Source organism: Agelaius tricolor, unplaced genomic scaffold, assembly GCF_023055355.1.
Source record: "Agelaius tricolor isolate 1412-34295 unplaced genomic scaffold, bAgeTri1.0.p SCAF_22, whole genome shotgun sequence".
Lineage (NCBI taxonomy): Eukaryota > Metazoa > Chordata > Aves > Passeriformes > Icteridae > Agelaius > Agelaius tricolor.
The window spans coordinates 6,366,495-6,388,524 of record NW_027269282.1 but is presented as its reverse complement, the minus strand read 5'-3'; the positions used below and the strand labels follow the sequence as shown (position 1 = coordinate 6,388,524).

The following is a 22,030-nucleotide window of genomic DNA, read 5'->3' as shown; positions in this document are numbered from 1 at the left end:
AACAGTTATTTTTCTCTTGGAATCTTGACAAATGAATTAAAGTGACTGTGATCAAAGTGTGAAACTACAAATGTGTGTTTCCACTTATCTTTTCCTCTCAGTAATTGAGACATGCTTAAATATGTCTCCCATTCCTATTCAATTTGGATTTTTTTTCTTCAGTATCCTTCCCATACAACATTTATTATCCCTACATTAAATTTTGTATTGTCTTTTATTTCAATTTCAGTGCAGACATCCTGAAATGTATAAAGGCTGTATTATGTTGAATGTTCAGCTATGTTTGTTCACTGGAGGAATATGATTTTAGGTTGAATGCTGGGAAGAACTTCATGGCTGAACTGGATACTGATCACCTCAGTGTTCCCTGGTCTCCTTCATTTGTAAAATTTAAGGATAATCTAGACATCTTTTTTAGAATGGTCCAAACCTTTAATTTTGTCTGATCCAACTCTGACTGCTAGGCAGAGCTTTCTCCTGTCATGATGAAACAACATATTTGAAAATGTAAAATACAAGCATGCATGCAACCTTCTTGCACAGGTTTTTAAATGGGAGCTACAGGTGAGATACTTTGCAGCACAGATGACTGGGTCTCAGCTCTTCTTGGGGAAGCAAACAGTACAGGATTGTTGATTTAAAGTGAATTGATCCTCCTCATAATTACACTGTCTGTCAGGAAATGAAATGAGATGTGTGCTCTTGCTTTGTGTAATTTTAATTTTAGTTTTAAATTTGAGTATACACACTCCCTGTGAGAAAGGTGAGGTTTTTTTCTGCTGATGTTAGAAAGTAGAGCTTTAGAAAAGGTGTATCCAATTCCATGATGGAAGAATTAATGAACTAATATGGCAAGAGCAAATAAGAGGGAGGTTTTTAGTCTGTAACATTTTTAAGGGCTATTACATTTTGGAATTCATTTCAAACACTTTGAAATGTTGATGATAAGTGAAGATGCAGCATTTTTTACTCAGATGGATTGGATGGGAGAGTCTTTCAGTAGAAACAAAAACTTGTTCTGTAGAGGGGAAGGACTTGTTTTTGGGGGAGGAGTAGGTGGAGTACGACAGGTCCTTTGATTCAGAGCTGCAGGGCTTGGATAAGGACATGTCAGGAATCACCATACTGCTGTCCTAGAGAAATCCAAACTGCATTTTTTCCCTGTTTCTAAAGAAAAGGCCTCTTACAGATTGGCCACTTTGTTGGGTTGCAAACCTTCCTCTCACCTACTAGGTCTGGTTTTGAGGGTTTTGTTTGTGCCCTGATCTGAAGGTCATGTGGAGAAGCTGAAAATGGAGAGCTGGCCTTCCTTGAGGAGCTAATGCCTGAGTGTCCTCTGTGGGCTGCAGAAATCTGTCATTTCAGCACTGCAGGTGGTGTGATACAAAGGGAAAACTCCCTTGACATTTAAAATGATCCAGTGACTAAAAGCTACCCCAGGGTCATTAATTGTTCCCCTGCCTTATTTGGACTTGACCTGAATGCTTTTATTGCAATAAACTTGTATCTTTAAGCTCAGGTTATCCCTAATGTGATACAATTGTTTTGACAGAGATGAACAAGAAATCAATGCTTTAAAGGAAGAAATAGATGGTTTCAATTCTCTGGTTGCTGATCTTCAGAAGGACATTGAAGGTAGTCGGAAAAGAGAATCTGAGCTATTGATATTCACTGAGAAATTAACCAGTAAGAATGCACAGCTTCAGTCTGAAAACAATTCCTTACAGAGCCAGTTGGATAAGCTTTCTTACAGTGAAAGAGAGCTGCAGAATCAGCTGGAGTGTGTTCAACAGGCTAAAGATGATCTGGTGAGTACAGTGGGCTTTTTGTTTTTGCAGATAAAGATGTAGCACATGAATACCACCTTGTATCTTCATTTACCTGACTGAAGTTTCTCCTTGAGTTTGTCATTAGTAGCAGTGGGATATGAACACCTCATGTTCCCAGGCTGAAAGAAATTTTGAGGCACACTGCCCTGGAATGAGAAGGTGTCGCTGTTGCTCTTTCTGGTTTTTTGGGAGCAGAGAGTTGTTCACTTTCAGATGAAATGAAACAGGCAAAAGGTTCTAATTTGCCTGTGAAATTTGTTACTGTAAGTGGTTCCTCAGGTCCTGTTTGTGTTATGAGATAAATGTAATTTTTAATAAACTTAGTGTGTCATGGAAAGTGATGTGACTTTGTACTGTATCATGTAGAAGTTCTGGAGGTAGTTGAGGAATCTTACTATTCATGTGAAATGCTAGTGTTCAGCCTAAATAATAAATGTAAAGTGTGAATGATTCCCAGGTGTAAAGTGCAGTTAGGAATGTTGAGCATGCACTATGGTTAGGCTGGAATTTTTTGTGTATGACTGAAAATAACATCCCAATTTCAGGCCATCAGGTTACAGAAGGAGGAGGATCAGAGAAAGTCAGAGGTAGAGGCCCTGCAGGCTCAGCTGGCCTCAGAGCAGGAGGAAGTGTCAGCCCTGAAGACCCACGTGGATGAGCTGAAGGATGACCTGGCTACCCAAAAGCGCAAGCACGCAGCCAACCTGAAAGACCTCACAAAACAACTTCAGCTAGGTGGAGATTATTGTCACTTATGAGACAGCCCCATCTATGACCCCCTCAGTGTCTGGTAGAGATTCAGGTCCTGTCTGTATGTGCTCACTGCTTGAGTGTCACCCTTCAAACTCTCCCTGTCCCTGGAGACAGTGACAGTGAGCAAGTTAGACCTTGTGGAAACTGCAGTTTCAGGCCTTTGTGTTAATTTTCAATCTAAAATGTAACTTCTGAAGTGGGTTTAGACTTTAAATGAAATATTTATTTCAAAAGAGGTTAGTCTTTGTTATGATATATCTGACTACTGAAATGTCACTGTAGGTATATATGGATCCTGGTCTGTGTAGGAGTATATTCGGAAGTTACCTAGTTGCTGACTGTATCAGGAATTGCTGGTTATTTTTTTAACAGACCACTTCAGTTTTTAAAGGTGCATATGGAGAGACTGATGACTAATTTTGTCTACAAATAGAAGTCATCAAATACCCAACAATGCATGAGTAGAAAATAGATTTGAAGATAATCAAATGTGTTTGAAAGAAGAGATCCTGTTGGCACTTTGCAAGACAAGTTCTGTGTCCCTTTTTGTGCATATAAGAACAGCTGTGGGCTTTCCCTCTTGATCCCTACTGAGTGAGTGGTGCTTCTGGCACAAGTACTGCTGCAGTGACACAGTTATGAGATGCTGGAACAGAGTTACTTACTGGTCCCAGTTAATCCTATATATGACATTACCCCTTCAACTGGAAAACACAGCAGTGTGCAGGGATCGTGGTGGGTGTTACCTCCAGGTGCTGCTTGGGTTTTACTTTTAGTTGCTACCATTGTCTTTCAGTTGTCACATCATGTTAAATTAGTGCAGGTCAGAGATGATTACAGGTTCTGTATGTTGGGTAACACTGTAATTTTTATTTCTTGCTGTGCTATTGGTAATCATCATTTTGTTAATACTTTTAGCACGGAGGAAATTGGATCAGATGGAAAATGGTAATTATGACAAAGAAGTCAGCAGCATGGGGAGCCGTTCCAGTTCATCAGGTAATGGAGCACATAGCAGGGCTGCCAAACAGCCCTTCAGTCTTAACAAGGTTGCCACAGTGTGTTTGCTCTTTATGTGGTTTGTGCATATGCAGTGTGTGGGCAGCCTCCCATTAAAACTGACAAAATAGCCTCTAAGCAGCAAAATGCACTTGACTGACTGCAGTTGTAGATGCTTATTATGAGATTAAGGTGTAATGTTTATGATGTTTATATATTTTGGTTCTTTTTAAATACCTGCCTTTTTCATTTTATTGCTTTTATGTTTGGAGGAAGCTCAAGAGGACTCCAGTTTATACATGCTCCTTTTACATGCTGCTAGAGGCAAAATAAAAATGAGCAGTGGTGTCCAACATTGTCTAATTGCCCTATTGACAGTTGTGACTGTGTAAATGAGAAATCAATTAGCATCATTAGAGACATCAGTGGGTTTATGTAATATTCATTACTTTCTATCCAGTAGAAGTACAGGAGTGATCTTTAGCACTGAAAACAGCATGTTTCCTTCCTTGATATCTTTAGGTTTCAAGTTGGGTTAGGTCTGTCCAGATGACCTGTAATCTCACTGTGTGAGAGAGACAAATGCTTAGAAAGAACAGCACAAAGTAAATACTGCAAGCTCGAAGTAATCAGTGCTGCAGAGTGTTTATGTGTAGGGCTTTTGTGAGTCTGTACAGTTTTCATAGTATTGTAATTTTAGTTTACTCCAAAACACACATTTAAAATCAACTCAGTCTTGTGCAAAATAAATTTTAAGTGGGAATAAGCATTCCTGAAGGGAGCACACTTACACCAGAGGCAGTGCACCCACAGGAGGGGACTGCAGCGCTGTCCCAGCCTGTCTCATTTAAACACTGCAAGGATCCTTTAGAGTAAACCCCACTAACATCAAGAGAAACTGGCATCCTGGGGCAGGTATCCTCAGCTCCTGACAGGTAGTGAGTGCATGCTCTGCTCTGCTGGGGGCTCCTCACCTGGTGTAGGCTGTGGAGGAGTTTTTCCAAACCCTGTGTTGTTGGCAGGGTCCCTGAACGCGCGCAGCAGCACTGAGGATCGCTCACCCGAGAACACTGGCTCTGCAGTGGCTGTGGACAGCTTCCCAGAGGTGGACAAGGCTGTCCTGGTGGAAAGAATACTGAGGCTGCAGAAGGCACATGCTCGAAAAAATGAGAAGATGGAGTTTATGGAGGATCACATCAAACAGCTGGTGGAGGAAATCAGGAAAAAAACCAAGTATGTTCTGTGTTCTGTTCATTCAGGTTTTCAGTGTTGAGCTGATGCACTAGACAAGTAAGGAAACAAATTGTCTTAGTGAAAATGTTTAAAGCAGTAAAAATGCAGTGACACTTGATTTCCAAGATGGAATTAGTTTTAAGGGGGTTTTTTTTCCTTCTTTTTTCCCAGCAGTTACAGTAATTGCCAGGTTTTTGGCAATTAGTACTATTACTGCTTTTTTTCAGGAGGAATAAACTGGCACAAGTGGGTTTTTGGTAGCAGAATGGTCAGCAGGTAGTTGATTTGTGGTGGACTGCTGCCACTGGCTAACAGAAGAGTCCATTCTCCTCATGTGCTTAAAAGGGTGCTGATTGTGTTTGTTTTGGAAGGAGAATCTGCATTATTCCAGGTGGTACTCTGGTATACACATCAAACAAATGATGTATCTGAGCCAAAGGTGGTCAGTGGTTAATGTGTGAGACAAGATTCCACTTCAATGAAAATCTCATCTTACAGGATAATGTCTGGAACTTCAGTTAGGAGGGTAAGAAATGCTGGCATAAAGCTGCTTCTGGAAGGTGCAGTTGCCTGTTAGGAACAGCCCTTGCTTAATGAGTCCATACATTTATGCCCAGCTGGTACCATTGAACATGATCACAGCTTGGGAAGACTCCTGAGAAATGGCTTTGTAATTTTTTTTCTCATGTGTAGAAAGCTTAAGATTCCATGTCTGGAGTCCTTGAGCAAAGAAAAGTCGACTTTTTAAATTACCTTTCTTGTCCCAGTAGCTTTTCAAAATACTTTTAAATAAGTAAACCCTGCACATTGTAGTCTCTTGGCTTACCAGCATTTCCTGTATCACTGTTGGTATCTCAGGTTTTCCTCTGACATAGAAATGGCAAGAGTAAATTTTTACTCCTTTTTTGGTAATACAGTACTGCTTGAAAATAAAATTACTTATGGCAGGAATCTGAAGTTACTGCAGCATCTGACTCTTCTCACCTCGTAATGCTGTGATGTTGCTGGTTTATTTTTCACTCCAGAATTATCCAGAGTTACATTTTGCGGGAAGAAGCGGGAACACTTTCATCAGAGGCCTCTGACTTCAACAAAGTACACTTGAGCAGGCGTGGGGGGATCATGGCATCTCTGTACACATCTCACCCTGCAGACAGTGGGCTCACCTTGGAACTCTCCTTAGAGATAAACAGGAAGCTTCAGGCTGTGTTAGAAGATACATTACTGAAGAATATTACACTGAAGGTGAGTAGCTGTGCCAGTTCTTCTGCACATTGTTGTGGTTCTCAGGTGCTCCCTTCACTGCATGCTGTTAAAGGCTTTTCAGAAGCCAGTTCATTGTGATTTGGTGCCACTGGTAGCACCAGATTAAAATTAGGGTTAACCAGGGAGTTATGTGACATGAGGCCATGTACCTCCAGTGTAAGACCCTCAGAGTATGCTGCACTAATGGGCTGCTGCTTGAAATAAGTTCTGGAGTGCCTGTGCCTTCAGCAGGGAAGGGTCTCTGCATGCTCTCCCCTGGGCATGTGGGGCAGGAGCACAGACTCTGCTCCTGGGACAGCACATCTGCTGCCAGGGAGAGGTGGCAGGCTGGAAAATGGTGTGCAGGCTGCCAGCTGGGCTGCAGGGCTCTGCACAAGCTGGGGATCTCTTCCTGTAATCATCATTCCCCTTGAATGCTAGGGGAACTAGCATTCTACCTTCTAGACATCCTGTAGAATACTGGTAACTACAAAAAAGGACTTGCCAAGAGCTTTGAGTTTCTTACTGAAATGAGTTTGGTTTTTTCTGACTCTAATCATTTGCATTTGTTCTGGATACTTGAAAGTATCAACCTGCTGACATAAGCAGTAATTTTGACTTATTAGTGCATTTGTGCTGATGGACTCATTTCCCTGTATAACTTATCTTACCATTTCTCCCCCCCCAAAGGAGAACCTGCAGACTCTAGGAACAGAAATAGAACGGCTTATTAAACACAAGCACGAACTGGAACAGAGAATAAAGCAGACATAACTAAAACTTCTGGGGACTAACCAACCTGAAGATGCAGAAAAGGCAGGTGCTACAGATCACTGTTTTACATTCTGCCTGCCAGCACAAGCATCTGGGTTTTTGCAGAAGAAGCCTTTGGCCACACAGGCTCACTCGTGTGAGAGACCAACAGGGTTTGGCATCTGTGTGGTTCTGTCTACCCAGGACCAGCCTGAGGCACTGCTGAAATTCACTGCACACTACATTTATCTGAAACTTCTATTTGAAATACAGATGCATTGCAGTGCAGACTGTTTAGAGTGAGTTGCCATGAGATTTTAATTTCTGCACTGTGTAATTAATCAGTCTCTTAATGATGGAGCTTGAAAAAAAAATAAAGCCAATTATGTCTTAGTTGCTATTGAACATATCCAGTGTTACTGAGCTTTAAGGGCTTTAAGACATTTATTTCCTTTCTTGCATTTTATTTCTGATCTTTGGGTTGATTAAGCATTTTTGACATATGCATGGAAGAATACTTTGTTACAAAATTTTGGGTTTTAAGTGGTGACCATGATATTGCATATTTTCTGCTTTAGATTAACATTCAACTGGTCGATTTCTTTATTCCAGAGGAGTGAAACAACAGTACAATTAAGGAATTAGAAAGTGTTCTGAAACAGTTCTTGAATTCCTGTAGTTGAAACCAATGTCAGTTCAGCAAGTTTTGTAAACCCTTGATCCTTAGACGTAGGGATCAAAAGAAGTCTGATAACAGATAATTGGTTAATAAAGTTCTCTGGGCTTCTGCATAACTAACAGCATTTAGGAGTTTAAGCTGCCCATTGTAAATCTATGTAAGTACATGTAGACATGGTGATTGCATCTGCTTTCAAAGACAAATGGAAGCCAATAAATTTTCTCATTAGCTGTGGCTAGACCAACTGGTGACAGTAATGGTAAGAAATAGATCTAAATGGGATTTTAATAGTTGGACTGTGAAAGTGGCACAGAAATCTGTGCAACTGCTTGATTTTACTGTTGTGAAGAATTAGTTGGTGGAAGTAACTAAAAACTGTTACTTAATCCTTCAGTGGCTGAGATGGTGATGGAGGAAGAGTATCAAGGTGACAAGATTTCGGTTAATCACAACATCATGTTCACATTTTAATTCCAGGATAAGTAATACACAGGATCTGAAATACCTTTATTCCAGCAGTAAATGCACAGTTTCTGTATCTGTCACTTTTTGACCAAAATCAATTGATCAGATCACCCTGTAAATACATACTTCAGGTTTTTAAATACTTGAACTTCCTATTGCCATGAAAAGTCAATGTACAGTTACAATAGCAATGCTTTAGCTACTTTAATCAAAAAGGGGGGTGTGGGGAGAATCTGTCTTGCTGCAGATACTGTTTGCATCGTACACCAAATGAGGGACCTGAATTTGGCAGCACAGAGGAGGAGAATTGATCAGACATCTGGGTGACTTAGGGATGTGAACTCCCTTCCCACATGCCACTGAGTTGCCTGAGGTTTGTAATAAAGCAAATTGAGCAAAAGAGCCCAATTTGATTGGAATAGTTTGGTTTGAGACAGTGGGACTTCCTTGTTAGTTTAAAGATGGGCATCTCTGAAAATCCTTGTGGGATCAAGACCTGGTTTGTGGTCCAGAGAGCTTCAAGAGCTTGGGATGGCAGGTCCCTTCAGTGTCAAAGGATTAAGTATCCCTTTGGAAAGGGAGAATGGGAGCAAATATAGTTTAAAATCTGAGCAACTATTATATAGAAACTGCAAGCCTTTAATCTGGGTGGGTTTTTATACATCTATTTTTCTAATTCCTGAGAGCAGTGGTTATCTGAAATGTTAGGAAATTTGGGCCAGTCCAGTCATGGGACTACTTCTGCTTTACTGTTGTTTAAGTGATGTGAAATGGCAAATACCTGGCTGTGCTGAAACAGATTTGTCACAGCTTCCAGGAAGCAAACAGACAGCTGATCATGACTGAGCTTGGACCTTCTGCCAGAGAAAGTACTTTAGAACAATTTGCATGCTAAAACATAGCTTAGCTCTTGTATGTTTGTGTTTTCATGCTTTAATGTACCAGATCTCTGGATGTTTTCAGGCATTCAGATGAATGATTCCAGTATTTTAGATACCATGTTAATATTGTAATCTTTTAATGGATGTTCTCCAGGTGTACAGTGTGAATGAAGGAGGGGTGTGGTGCAGATGGAATCAGTGCAATGGCTTTGTGGAAATTCTTATTTCTTTTTGGCATGGTTGTTCTCCTTTTAAGTTGAGAAACCTAGTTAGCTGTCCTCCTGCCCTGCTGAAATGCTGCTGGCTCTTTGTAGCACTAATAACTTCTCAGACTCTTTTTTTTTTCCCCCCTTGGTTATGGAGACACACAAAGCAGCCAAAATACCACGTTGTTTTTTGTGCACGGTGTTTTCATGGACCAAAGCTGTTATCCACAGGTGTTATTCTAAACATATCTGTTAGAGATGGGAAAGTCATTCTGGCTTGCACATTGGCAAGTGACTCTCCAGTCCCACCCCACACAGCCTGGGGTGTGGGTGAGTGATGAGTGCCTGGTGGGGTCAGCCACAGTGACTTGGCACAAGGATGTTCCTCCTTTTTGAGAGGCAGTGATGTATCAGCCATGAAATGTTGCTGGCCCTGTTCCTGTGGGGTGGCTTGTCAGGAGTGTGGTGCTGTTGGTGCAGCACTGAGCACACTTGCTGTGCAAAGGTGTTTCTGTGGGGTGGCTCTCACAGGTGAGCACCAGCTGGTGCAGGGGTGGGTGTGAGCCTTGAGTAGCAATCTCATCCCACTTATCCTTGTTTTGGAAATTGTACTATGGACCTGAAACTGAAAACTGTCCTCAGATGAACTGAATTTAGACACAAACTGGTGAATTGATAAACTAATCATGAAGGCAGCCTGGAGCATGTAGCTACATGCCTGTCACTGAAATTCGGTGTCCATTAGATGTGGAATTGCCACAGGCTGCTTTTGAAAATTCCAAGCTTGTGGCTGGTTGTGTCTTACAAGCTTAAACATCTGTTTCTTAAATACTCAGGGTGCTCTTTTCATTCAAACATCGCACAAACAGATGTTGTTAGAGGCCCTACAAGAAAGCTGCCTATGCTTTTCCACCCTCTGTAAAATTCAGCACTGTCACTGTCAGAAGCCAGACCCTCTGACCTGAAGAATACAATTTTGTGCTACAGAAATCACTGGCTTGCTGCCATACAGACTTGTGCAATATTTTTAATTATAATGTCCAGAAGACTGGAGATTGATTTCTTCCTTGAACATTTTCTCATTATCTTCACTTGTTGCTGGCAACACCTGTAGTATCTCTCTAAAAATATTTTTAATTGCAACGTTTTGGTTCATAACTAAAAAAAGGAAAAATTTAAAACCAGTATGTCTGGCTTCCAGTGCATCAAGTGTAAACCTGAGTGTCCACATGCTGCAGAGACCTGAATCTAGGGAGGGGTTCAGAGGGCAAGGCCTGTCCAAGGGGCCTTCACCCTTCCTGTGCCAGCAGTGGTGGCACAAGGAATCAGGTGTGCCCTGTCTCACCTGTCCAGGGACAGGTGCCTGTGTTGCAGAGGGAGCTGGGTGGTATTTAGAGCTTTTCCAGATGGGTGTTTCCTTCCCCATTTTCATGTTCTAACTGAAACTGTCGATTCTTCCAATCTATGTGTGTAAGTCCTGTACACAGAATGTCTTGTTGATTTCATTTTGTAGATAGCTGTTTCTGTATAAAGTTTTCAAAGGTATTGCTATACCTTCTGTATATACTGTACTTTGAAATAATAAACATACAAATGTATGAAAGCCTGCTTTGGGTCTGATTTGTCCCACTATGGTGTTGGGAGGTGTTTTCACTAACAGAATGGGATTGCAGGGATATGTTCTGTGAGCTTTTATCACAGCATCGGCCTCATTACATAGTTGAGACAATAGAAAGATGGCAAAAGCTCATGTACAACCAGCAACAGCTGAAGATTTTTGTTATGGAGCATTTTTAAAACTTTCTAACCAATAGCACATTGCTAAAGCTTACTGACAATTGTTCTAGCCAATTACTAAAAGTACACGTACACCTGCTTCACACAGTACTTACTTGTCTTCTTTCTATTAACAATATACAATACTTCATTATTAAGTAATGAAGTAAGCTTAATTAAGTAAGCTTAAGACATTCTACTATCTTACTAAGCATATTTTTCTGCAATCTTAAGGTCTATCTTAGCTAAGCCTAAAGCTATTGTTTCATGTCCTTACTATACTATTGCAACTTTTTCTACTTTCAGACTTTGCAGCTGCTTCTAGTTCTGAGTTCTCTGTTCTTTCTATTTCTAAGACATGCTTTCCCAGCTTTCTAAAAATCTTCTCACACCAAAGCCCTTCTCGTTGCCCTCGTGTGGGTGTGACTGTGCGCAGGCAATCCGAGCAGTGCTGCCGTTCTGCCCCAGCCCCTGCTTGCCGATTGCACCCGCTAACAGGAGGTGGCAGTGCCTCTTTCTTCTCCGGTACTGCCGCTGGAGGAACAGCCGAGCCAGGGAAAACACCTCTGCCACGGCGTTCATCCCTTGGGAACCGCGCTGGGCAGGCACAGCTGTGCTGCAGTCAAGGGCTGCAGTCAGGCCCTGCCAGAGCCCTCGGTGCCTTTCCCTTCCACAACCTGAATTTTGGGAATCCCACAATCCCAGCAGCAAGGAACCTTGCCTGCAGCTCCACATTTGCTCCTCTGATTTATTTATTCTCTTGTCGAGATCTAACAGAGTTGATTTTTAGTTTTTTGGGGTTTTTTTTTCAGATTTTTAGCCATGAGAGAATACTCTCATGGCTAAGTGATCGTGTCTTGTTGCTGGCAGTGCTTCTATTAAAAACCTGGGAATGGATTGATATGGGTTGTCCTGTCCTTGCAGGGAGCCAGAAAAAGGGAAAAAGAATACTGTGAAGGTGATAATTTATGGAGTTTATTCTAGTATCTCCCAGAGTACCTTAAATGAGAGAGGGGGCTGTCCTATATTTTGCTGAAATTTAATGGCAAAGAGCCTCAAGCTTCCCAGGACCAGGCCAAGGGCTCCCAGTGATTTTTCTAGTTATAGTTACCTGCATAACCCATACTGAAATTGTTTTGCAGCTCAGATTTTCTTTCAGCTTTTTCCACTGATAGCAGGTACAGTTGTTGGTGACAGATGTGACCAAAAATCAAGGTTTATTTGTGCTTCCTGGGTATTTAACGCTGCCACTTGGAAACAACAGTCTCAAGCTAAACTTCCTCAAATACTAATTCTGGCTTTGGTGCTATTTGCAAGTGGCCATATGGCAAACAACTTCCCAGCCCTGTTTTGGGTCTGTGTCTGAGCCTGACCCAGCTGAGCTCTGTGCAGAGGAAGGGCTCTCATGGCACATGTAAAGTGCTCAGTGCTGAAGTAAACCAGGCTGATACTGCAGCTACTGTGTGATAAATATCTAACCAAATGCTAGCAGTTCTCTCCTCTGGCTGATTGTGAATGAGGAAATCATCACTGCTATTTTTTTCTCTCTCTCTCTCTCCCTGCTTTATTTTAAGGGGATTTTTAATAGCAAGCTCTGCTGGAGGTTTTGTTGCTGCGGTTGTTTTTAGGCTATTTTGCATCAAACCACAGTGGGTCTGTGCCAGATTCTGTGAGATTTTTGCATGCATAAATGTAACTGCTGCAGTAGCAGAGTGCTGCTGAACAAGTTGTTCTCATCTAACTGTGTATAAATATGCTGTTAGGTATTTGTGTGTTTGTTGCTGTTCTGCTCCAGTGGGTGCCCTATAGTCAGGAAATCCTCTGGCCCTTGGGTTTCTCTGGGCTCTTGACCATGTGCAGCTGCCCACTGATCTCAGCAGGGCTGCTCAAATGCCTCAAGGGAAGCACCTTGCTCACTGACAGGCTGAGTCCTATGGATGTCTAAGAGCTTCTTAAGAAGTTTCTATTTTAAAATAATCCCGTGTGTGTGGAATAAGGAGAAGCAGCAAATAAAAGCACAAAGTCTGTGAGGTCTGATCAAAGTGCACTGGTGTTTGACACAAGGTAGGTGAGCACAGCCTAGCAAGCACAATTGCTCTCTCTGGGCTGGTTGGTGTGTCCTTAAACACTGCCCTGGGCCATCCAGCCTGCAGTTCTTTGGGAACTGCTGCTGCCTTTGGAGATGGATTGAAGCAGGGTGCAAATGCAAGGCAGTTTATTCAAGCTGCAATCTGCAGCCAGACTGAAGGGTTTGTGAGGCTGCACTGTGAAAGGAAGTGGTTAAAAATACTCTGAAAATGATAGACCTTAAATTATTTTAACTCTAGTCAGTACCCAGCACAGGGGAGAGGAAGAAGGTGAGAATTACTCATATCAACACTGTGGGTAAAAGCAGCATATGCCTGAAAAAACAGACCTTGTGCTGGCCAGCCTAGACCTGTGTTGTGGTCCTGCAAATTCTCTGAAAACTTTTCAAGTTCAACCTTCAAAGAGGTTGAAAAAACCAAACTTGGTCTCAGAGCTCTGACCTCTTCATGCTGTAAGTGGCTTGTACTAATCAACTGCCCTGGCCTCACCTTAGTAATTGGATTATCAGAGCAGTAGTGATTAGATGGACTCTTGAAAATAATTAAGGGCTTCACCCCTCTGGAGAAGGGATCTTCATCCATGAGGAAAAATGAGAAATCAGCTGTCAGCTTCTCATGGGCTTAACTTGTGGAGTGACACAGGCTGCTGACAGCCAGAACAGTGATGCCCTTCCCCTGGTCCCTTCCCCTGGTCCCTTCCCCTTGCCATGTGTCTGCTTTGACCCAGGGCTCTCTCACACCCCTGGGGGTGGCTGGCACAGGGAACAAGGCTGTCCCACAGTGAGGGCTTTGCCTGTCCACCTGCTCCCTCAGCTGTCCCAGCAGCTCCTGGTGCACTGCAGGTAATGGCTCAGCCTTTTGAGGCAAACAGGGATATTTGTTTTCCCTGGCAATGCTGCTCTGTGACCTGCAGGTTGTCTGAGGTGGTTGCACAGCTCCCACACCCCCTGTGCTGTGCAGCCAGAGTGCCCTGAGCCAGGCAGGACAGCTGGCAGTGAAACCCATCCACAGCTCCAGGTCAAACCTCCCCCAGAATCCACAGCCCCTTGTTTTGCTTGGCATTAATCAGACATTTCTGGGATCTAGAAAGATCCAGCTAGTGCCAAGCAGGTGTTTTCCATCAGCAAGGACTGGCAGAGGAAAGCCTCTGTGGCATAAACCAACTAAAGAGAGCAGCCACCAATCCAGGTACCTGTGACCTTGCACACTGTGCTTGGGAGCCCTCGTGGTCTTTCTTGGGCTGTCCAACCCCAAAAGCAAACATGCATTAAGAAAATCTCCTGCCAGCAGGGCACACTACCATACAGGCACTTCAAAAATAGAGGCACGAAGCCCTTGGAAAGGGGATGTGGCAGATTTGGCAGTAGGTCTGTAGCTCAAGGCTGGCAGATTGCTTTTTTTTGTTTACCTCAATTATGTCAAACTATTTCCCTCTCTCAGAATTTCCTTGCAGTTTTCCAAGGCTGCTTGTTGATGCTGAAAGATCAGTCAAGTATTTCCAAGTGATTCGACCTTGCTTGGGCTGGTGACAGAGCCCAGACCTCGCAGGTAGTTGTCACCTTGTAATGCCAGAGCCACTGTGGCGTGTCCCTCGTTAAGGACAATGTTCAGGCAACCACAAGCAATGCCAGGGCACAGTGGCAGGTGAACTCCCTCCCAAAATCACACTGAAGAATGTGATTTAGCTTCCCTTGCCTTTGGTGGCAGCTGAAACAATAGAAATGTCCCCAAAGGCCAGGACTTGCAATCCAAGGGATTCTCTAGAGAGCAATAAATGGAGGTACTTACGTTTCATTAATTGTGTGTCAGAGCAAACACTGGAAAAACACCAACCAACCAAAGCTGTGAGTCTGCCACTGGCTGCTGGGGGAGGCCTCTGCCAAGACAGCAGCCTTGGATCAGAGAGCAAGGAAGTGGAGTCCTTCCAGAGGATGATTCAGAGCAGGCTCACGGGCTCCTGCACTGCTGCCCTGTCACCCCTGTGCTGAGGAGGCACAGAGGAGCAGCTCCTGCCTGGCCACCACCACCCTCTGTGTGGGTGCATGGGGCTGGTGAGAGCCTCCCTCAGAGCCTTCCTCCCCTGCCAGGGAGGTCAGCTGGGTCCTGATCCCCCACATCACAGAATCTCAGGATCATTTGATTGGAAAGGGCTTTAAAAGCCATCTATTCCCAAGCCCACTGCCACAGGGACACCTTCCACTAGACCAGGCTGCTCCAAGCCCCATCCAGCCTGGCCTTGAACACCTCCATGGGTGGGGCATCCACAACTTCCCTGTTCAACTTGTGCCAGTGCCTCACCACCCTCACAGAAAAGAACTCCTTCCTAATATCTAACAAAACCTGCCCTCTTTCAGTTTGAAGGCATTCCCCCTTGTCTATCCCTACAAACTTTTATAAAAAGTCCCTCTCTATCTCCCTGGATCGTTCTCTTCTGGAGCCTTCTCTTCTCCAGGCTGAACAATCCCTACTTTCTCCACCTGTTTTCATAGCAGGGGTGCTCCAGCCCTCTGAGTATCTTTCTTGTCCTCCTCTGAACTTTCTCCAGCAGGTCCTTATCCTTCTGCTGGTCCCCCAGAGGTGGGTGCAGCATTCCACCCCATTCTGGGGTCTCACCAGAGTGGAGCAGAGGGGGAGAATCTGGCCTGCTGGCCACTCTCCCTTAGATGCAGCCCAGGCCATGATTGCCTTTCTGGGCTGCCAGCACACGCTGCCAGCTCATGCTGAGCTTCTCATCCACCAGCACCCCTAAGTCCTTCTCCTCAGGGATGCTGCTTGTCCCCAGAAAAGCCCTAAAATCAACATACAGGGGAGAGGAAGGAAACTGGCTAGCTGGTTAAAGGCTGAGGGATGTGGAGAAAGAGAAATTGTTTTTTTAGGAAGGCCATCCTGGCACAAGAGCAAACCCTGTTGCTTTTGGAGTGTCATGGCTTTCCTTCTCCTCTGCAGAATGAGCTCAGGGTGCTGCGTGCCCAGATCTGGAGTGCAGCTGACAGCATGGTCTGAACTTCTCTTTGTTCAGCCCTGGGGCATCCAAACACGCACTTCTGAGTGGCTGCATGTGAAAGAGAAAAGTCTCTCTCTGGAAAAGTGGCACAGCAATGGCTTGCACTACTGTATTTACTTTGGAGGTTCCTTCTGGGATGCGTCTGCCTGCTCTGGTCTGTGTGTCAGCTCACAGCCCCATCAGTTTTCCCTTTCCCTCCTTCCTCTCCATGCTTCTGGCAGTGCCTATGTGGGAGCCAGGGACCCCAGCCCCTGCCAGACCTCACTCAGCTTCCTCATTCCTGGCATTTTGCTTCCTCCAAGGAGCAGGACACAGCAGTGCAGGACCATCCCTGGGCAGAGAGCACAGAAGTAGAAGTGCAGGGGGAGAGGAGAGCAAGATGCAGATTCTAATTTTTGATGGGTTTAGAGGAGAAAGAGGTTGTTTTGAGGGAAACTGATTGCTTTGTTTTTGTTTTACAAACAGCACAGGCAAGAAATATAATGGGTAATATATAAGAAAACACAACTCTCAACTGGCAAAATATACGTGCATGATTTGACTGTCAGCTCATACAAGGAAGGGCAAATTGTGTTATAACAGTACTGAATAAAAAATGTGAGGATTTGCATGAATCCATCAAGAGCCCTGCACTACTGATTTAGGATACCTGTGCTGGTGGAGATACCTTGAAAGCAGAACTACCAGGAATAAAGAATGGCTTTGCTAAACAGCCCAGGAAAAAATACAATCCGAAACTCATTCTGTTGGGAAGATGTGCATCCAGAAAAGGACCAGCACAATGTGACCACTCAAAAGTACCTAGATATCCTTCTAAGGTCCTCTGAAAACCCTTTCCACAGCTGCTGACAAAGGTCTGAAAATGAGTGATGCCAAGCCACCGATCACGATGGGTAACATTGCATCACCATTTCCTGGTGATCCTGTTTTCCTGTCCTTATCCCTTTGCTGTCCCACGGGAAGGTTACAGCAGAAGCACTTGACAACCAGGAGTGCTGGGTTTTGCCTGTGCAGAACAAATTCCTCCTGATCCTTGCAGGCATCTTCAGGGCACTGCCGTCGCAATGAAAACTTTAAAGATTTCAGGTAGGACAGTAACAACTTTTCCAAGTACTGATAGATGAAAGTACAACTTTTCCAAGTACTGATAGATGAAAAAGAAAGGAGCAGAGGAGTGTGCTGGCACTGTGAACGGGCAAAGGAGGAATGGCAAAGGCAGCCCTTTGCAGCTTGGGTTGGCGGGGCGAGCGCGAGGTGCGCGCGAGGGGAAGCGGCGTGTGCAGCGTCTGTGTCTGCAGAGATGCCCTGGCTGCAAGGCCAAGAAAATCAAAGCTGCAGCCAAGAAAAACACCATTAAAAGGGTGCAGTGACATAAGCTGAGCGCCGCTCGTGGAATCCAAATTACAAGCAGAACAATCAAGAAGGAAAACACCGACGACATTGGCTTGTGTAACAGGGGTGTCGCCCTCCCAGCTGGCAGCCAGGCAAGGGCACAAGTAGAACCAGAATTAACAAGAGGGACCTGACCTTGCTGAAAGCATCAACCAGGCCTGTCCCTTAGGGGTAATCCTGCAGTGACCACGAAGACTTCATGTTCAGGTTGGTACATTTTAAACTGGTTAGTTTAAAATCCGTCACATTTAAAAACCCTGCTAGGACAGAGCTGCCTGATGAGGAGGGCAAGGTAAGAAAGCTGCAGCTCAGCACCAGGACATGGCCTCTTGCTCAAATAAAAAAGCTGGATAAAGAAATGCTTAACATTTATTGAAAAAAGAAGAAATACACTTTACCAATGGATCTTTGAGATCTGAGTCAGGAGGGGCTGTACCTGTGAGATAAGTACTGGTGGTTGCACTGCAGGTAGGACACAGGTGTGGGGTATGTTCTCTGGTTTCTGCTCCATGTCTTTTACAGGCTCTGAAAAGGCTGTGATACCTGCACTATGTATACGGACAATGCAGTCAGGTTATAGAATAGCCATGAGAAAATGCAAATGTAGATCCACTCGAAAATAAAAACATTCTGGCTCAGACCCAACACTACATTATGCTAAGAAGCAGTGAATAAAAATTTCTCCATCAGGGAGTAAAAGACATTTTATTGACTCATCACTCCTTATTAATGGGATGTGCTTCTGGGCTATCTACTGATGAGGAGCACTTTTTGTTCATGCTTCACAGCTTCATCTCTCTTTTGGACTTTACCATAAGCAACATGATCCAACCCCTGATAAGTGAGAGAGGAAATAGATGCACAACACAAGGTGTTCCCATCAAAATCTCAGTTCCTCTTAATGCACAGAGAACCTACAGGACACAGCGTTGCTCAAAAGCCAACATCCTACTCAAGAAGCCCTCAAATTGGGAAGAAGAGGTCATCTGGTGCTTTAAACACAGCCTTCAGCCACCACATCCTCAGGATCTGCTGGTGGCTGCTGGCCTCACCCTCAGACAGTGGGATGCAGCTGCAGGCTCATTCGAGGCTGCTTGTGGTGGACCCCAGGCTGCACTCACAGCCTCACACCCAGGGATGCTCTGCAAGGAGCTTTCAGAGGAGCCTCCCCACAAGCTCAGACCCCCAGACAAGCCACTTCCCACCCTGCCCTCCTCCTTAAAATGCCTCTTTGCTGGCAGCTTTAGGACCTAGGTTTGTGAGAGAGAAAGAGGCAGCACCCAGAGCCACCAAGCTACAGAAAGTCCCCAAGAACAAAAGATTGATTTAAATGTCCTGGCTTGGAGCAGCCTTGGCCGTTGGCTGCAGGAAGTCTTCATCAGTTGTGCGGAGGAGGAAGCACCTGGAAATCGCAGAATTAATTCTCTCTGAAGAGATTGCTTTCTGGAAAAAACATGTGTCAGTCCCCATTACTCAAGATTGCAGGGGAAGGGATGGGACAAGCCACACGTGGTGTGTGAGCATGCTGGATGCCAAGCTGGTGACATCAGCTGAGCCTGGCGTTTCCTCAAGGCAGAGCCCAGGTCAGCTTGGCAGCAGGCTGGGCTGTGCCCTGCCTGGCAGGGATGACACAGAGCAGGGAGCCATCCCTGCCCACAGCCCTGCCTCCAGAGGAGGGGTGAGGTGTCAGAAACAACCAGAAAGAAGGAGAAGGCCTGCAAGGGAAGTTCTGAGCTTCTCCATGGATGGCGATCCCAAGTGAAGCCAAGTCCCATGGGAGATGCAAGCCTGTGCTGCATTTGACATAACGGGGAGCAATGCAAGCCTTGCTGCTCGCTGCAGAGGGAGAGCAAAGCCCCAGGGTGACAGCTGCAGTGACAGCAGTGACCAGCCAGGCTGGAGCCGGGGTGTGCAGTGCCCTGGGTGCTGTGCAGAGGCGTTTGGAGGTGGCAGCAGACCCTGCTGTGTCCCTCTCACTTCATAGCTGCTCTTAAAAACATTGAATTTCTAGATTATTTATCCTGAACTCCACTCTCCATGCTGAAGACACTGACCCTGACCCCTTTTAAAGGGGATGTATCTCACCCCTTTTGCTAAATTTGCTTGAGTCCTTGCAGCCAGAATGCCCACCTGGTCTCATAGCTCACATTTAGGGTGTATGCAGAGGCTACTGCAGCCTACCTACCATGGCCAATGTGCTCTTCACTTGAGGTGCCACTGAGTTGGGAGCTTAATGTGCAAGATTCCTTCTGTAGATGATATTGATGTCTTGGAAGAGAAAGTTAATTTGGACTTTTCTGTCTCCACAAAATAAGAGCCTATGTTTTGTTGTGTGACAAGCAGAAAAGGGACTTCACAACGCCTTGGTGTCATCTCTGCACACTCTGCCCCACCCATGCTGAAGTGCAAAGCCAGGACAGAGTCTGACTTTTGTTCTCAGTGCAGAGGATCCCAGGAGCAGCAGATTTGGGAAATCAGAGCCAAGGGATTTGTCTAAAGGGGGCTAAGGGCATGTGTCCCACTCATGATTTCAACGATACTGAGAAGACAGGCTAGTGGCCAAGTACCAAACTAGGTCAGGGAAGCAGGTTTGATTTCCTATTGCAAAGTGGGAAACATTGCAGACCACCAAGCCTCAGGACAGAACAGAAATGTTCCGCCCAACCCTGTGTTGGCACCATGGTGTGCCCAAGCAGTGCCCCATTCCTGCAGGGAACCAGTCAATGCTGCACCTGCAGTGGAGTAGCACAGGCTTAGCACAAAGATAAACTTCATGGGTGGGGTTCCACCCCTGTGTCTGGGTGCCTATGAATAGGCTGTGCACTAATTCACACAAACAGTGACAGGCATTTGGGGTAACTCAGTTGTACTTCCTGGCTCTCCCTTTCCTTGAGTGAGACCCTCCCTCAACAGGGAGAAAGGCCTTTTGTTGCAAGTCTGAGGTGTGTCACATCAAGGAAATGTGACAAAAATCCCTCAGTTTATCCACAGGGCCAATTTCACCTGGCAAACTCTGATTATTTGGAGTGTCACCTCCGTGCTGGAATGGGCAGGGGAGGCAGAAGCAGTGGAAGGACACCCAGAGCAGGGCTGAGACCACCCCTTCTCCTCTCACCCAGGCTGTGTCCCCAGAAGAGTTGAGCACCTTGCACCCATCAGTACCTGGTGATGGGGGCCCAGAGAAGGGCAGTGCCAAGATGGACAAGTGTCTTCTCCCATTTGGCACAGCTCAGAGCCTGGTGCAGGATGCACAGGGGCTTGGTGAGCACAGGGAGCCTCTCAAGCTGCTCTGACCTGAGGATCTGCCTCTCTCTCAGAGCAGGAGCATTTTGTAAAATGCAGCCACTGCTTGAAGTGACCCCACAGGCATTTTCAGTTAAGTGGTCTGAAGTTTTGAAGCAGTTGGACAGTTATTGGGATAAGTGTATGATAAAAGCCTTCCCACCCCCATCCCTCCCACGCCTACATTTGGATCTCATGATTTCTTCCTTGTTTGAAATGATTCAGCAGTAGGCTCTCAGATAGTCTCCATCTGGTTAAAAATAGTTACTTGCCTCATATGGCTTAAGCATGGTACTGTCAACTCTAAAATGTTCCACCTTCCAAAAAAGTAGAGTGAAAAATGAAAGTGAGCTTTCACACATCATTACTCTCGGCAGTTAGACCTCCAGAGCTCGTTCCAAACCCATCCAAGGAGGAGAGGAGAGCAGGCAAGATGCTCCTGTTACTGCCTGGTGCCCTGCAGGTCCTTGTGAGGCTCTGTCCTCTGCACACCAGCTACCAGGAAGGTGGTTTGCTCATTTCCCAAAACAAAACACCAGCTTATTGTCAATAAACATTTATTTGTTGGAGCTCTGGAATGTAAGAAGAGTTTAGTCATGGCAGCTGGATGTCTCCTGATGTCAGCCAGTTCCCTGCTCCAGCAGGGAACCAGTACAGCCCAGTTAGCTGAGGAACATGCCACAGTCACCCCATAGTGCTGAGGCAGGAGACCATGAGAGCCAGAAGTCTTCTCAGCCATCCTGTCAGAACCCAGGACCAGAGACCCTAGCAGAGGGCTCAGAGACCTTGGCACGGAGTCAAAACCACCCGTGCCTTCAATTTTAACCCATGGAAACAATTCCCAACGTTGTGTGAAGATTTACAAGCCACAAGAGTTTGAATAGAATGATAGTGAATTTATCACAGGGTGAAAATGTGGAATTTTGGGGATTTAGAATGGGGGTTCAAGAGTCAAGATGGAGGAATCTGGGCATGTCCTGTCCTTCTTCTTCTCCTTCTTGTCCTCCATCTTCTGCTGTGATGGTGGCACTTCTGGATTGGTTTAGAGTAGAGACAGACTGTCTAACATAGGTGATAGGTATTGGAAAAGTATTGCAAATAAAGTACATGTAGTTTTTAGTATAAAAAGCTAACACCACCCAAGGGTGGACAGTGTGCCATGAACTGACCTGCTGGACAGATCTCAGCAGGCCAGAGAAAGAATGTATTGGATAAGAGAAAATAAACAACCTTGAGAACCAGAGCTGAGGAATCTCGACTTCTTCCTCAAGCAAGGGGCTGGGAAAAAAGACTTTTTAATACCTTGGGAGCCATTTCAGCAGGCACAAAACCCGAGACCATCCCACAGCTCCTCTCTGTAAGCATGGGGATCAGTGACGGGCCTGCACAGTGCTGTGCTGAACTGCTTGTGCTTTGGGGAGAAAATGGCTCACTTGGTGGCAATAG

At 45.1% G+C, this 22,030-nt stretch overlaps 1 protein-coding gene and 1 long non-coding RNA gene across 4 annotated transcripts in view; one reads left to right on the top strand and one right to left on the bottom strand.

Annotated features, from left to right (window-relative positions):
* The window catches only part of CCDC186 (coiled-coil domain containing 186), a 35,433-nt gene extending 24,782 nt beyond the window's left edge, over positions 1 to 10,651 (top strand). For all 3 annotated transcript variants that reach the window (XM_071446415.1, XM_071446417.1, XM_071446416.1), the window contains exons 11-16: positions 1,553 to 1,808; positions 2,375 to 2,564; positions 3,501 to 3,581; positions 4,604 to 4,814; positions 5,840 to 6,059; positions 6,750 to 10,651. In XM_071446415.1, coding sequence (XP_071302516.1) covers positions 1,553 to 1,808; positions 2,375 to 2,564; positions 3,501 to 3,581; positions 4,604 to 4,814; positions 5,840 to 6,059; positions 6,750 to 6,833 — 1,042 coding nt within the window. In that variant the 3' untranslated portion in view covers positions 6,834 to 10,651. The remainder of the gene's footprint in view (positions 1 to 1,552; positions 1,809 to 2,374; positions 2,565 to 3,500; positions 3,582 to 4,603; positions 4,815 to 5,839; positions 6,060 to 6,749) is intronic.
* Positions 3,953 to 5,892, bottom strand: LOC139599266 (uncharacterized). The gene is made up of 3 exons (XR_011682206.1): positions 5,799 to 5,892; positions 4,556 to 4,863; positions 3,953 to 4,146 (listed from the first exon to the last, which is right to left on the bottom strand). It is a non-coding gene; the product is annotated as an uncharacterized lncRNA (long non-coding RNA).
* Positions 10,652 to 22,030: the final 11,379 nt, after the last annotated feature.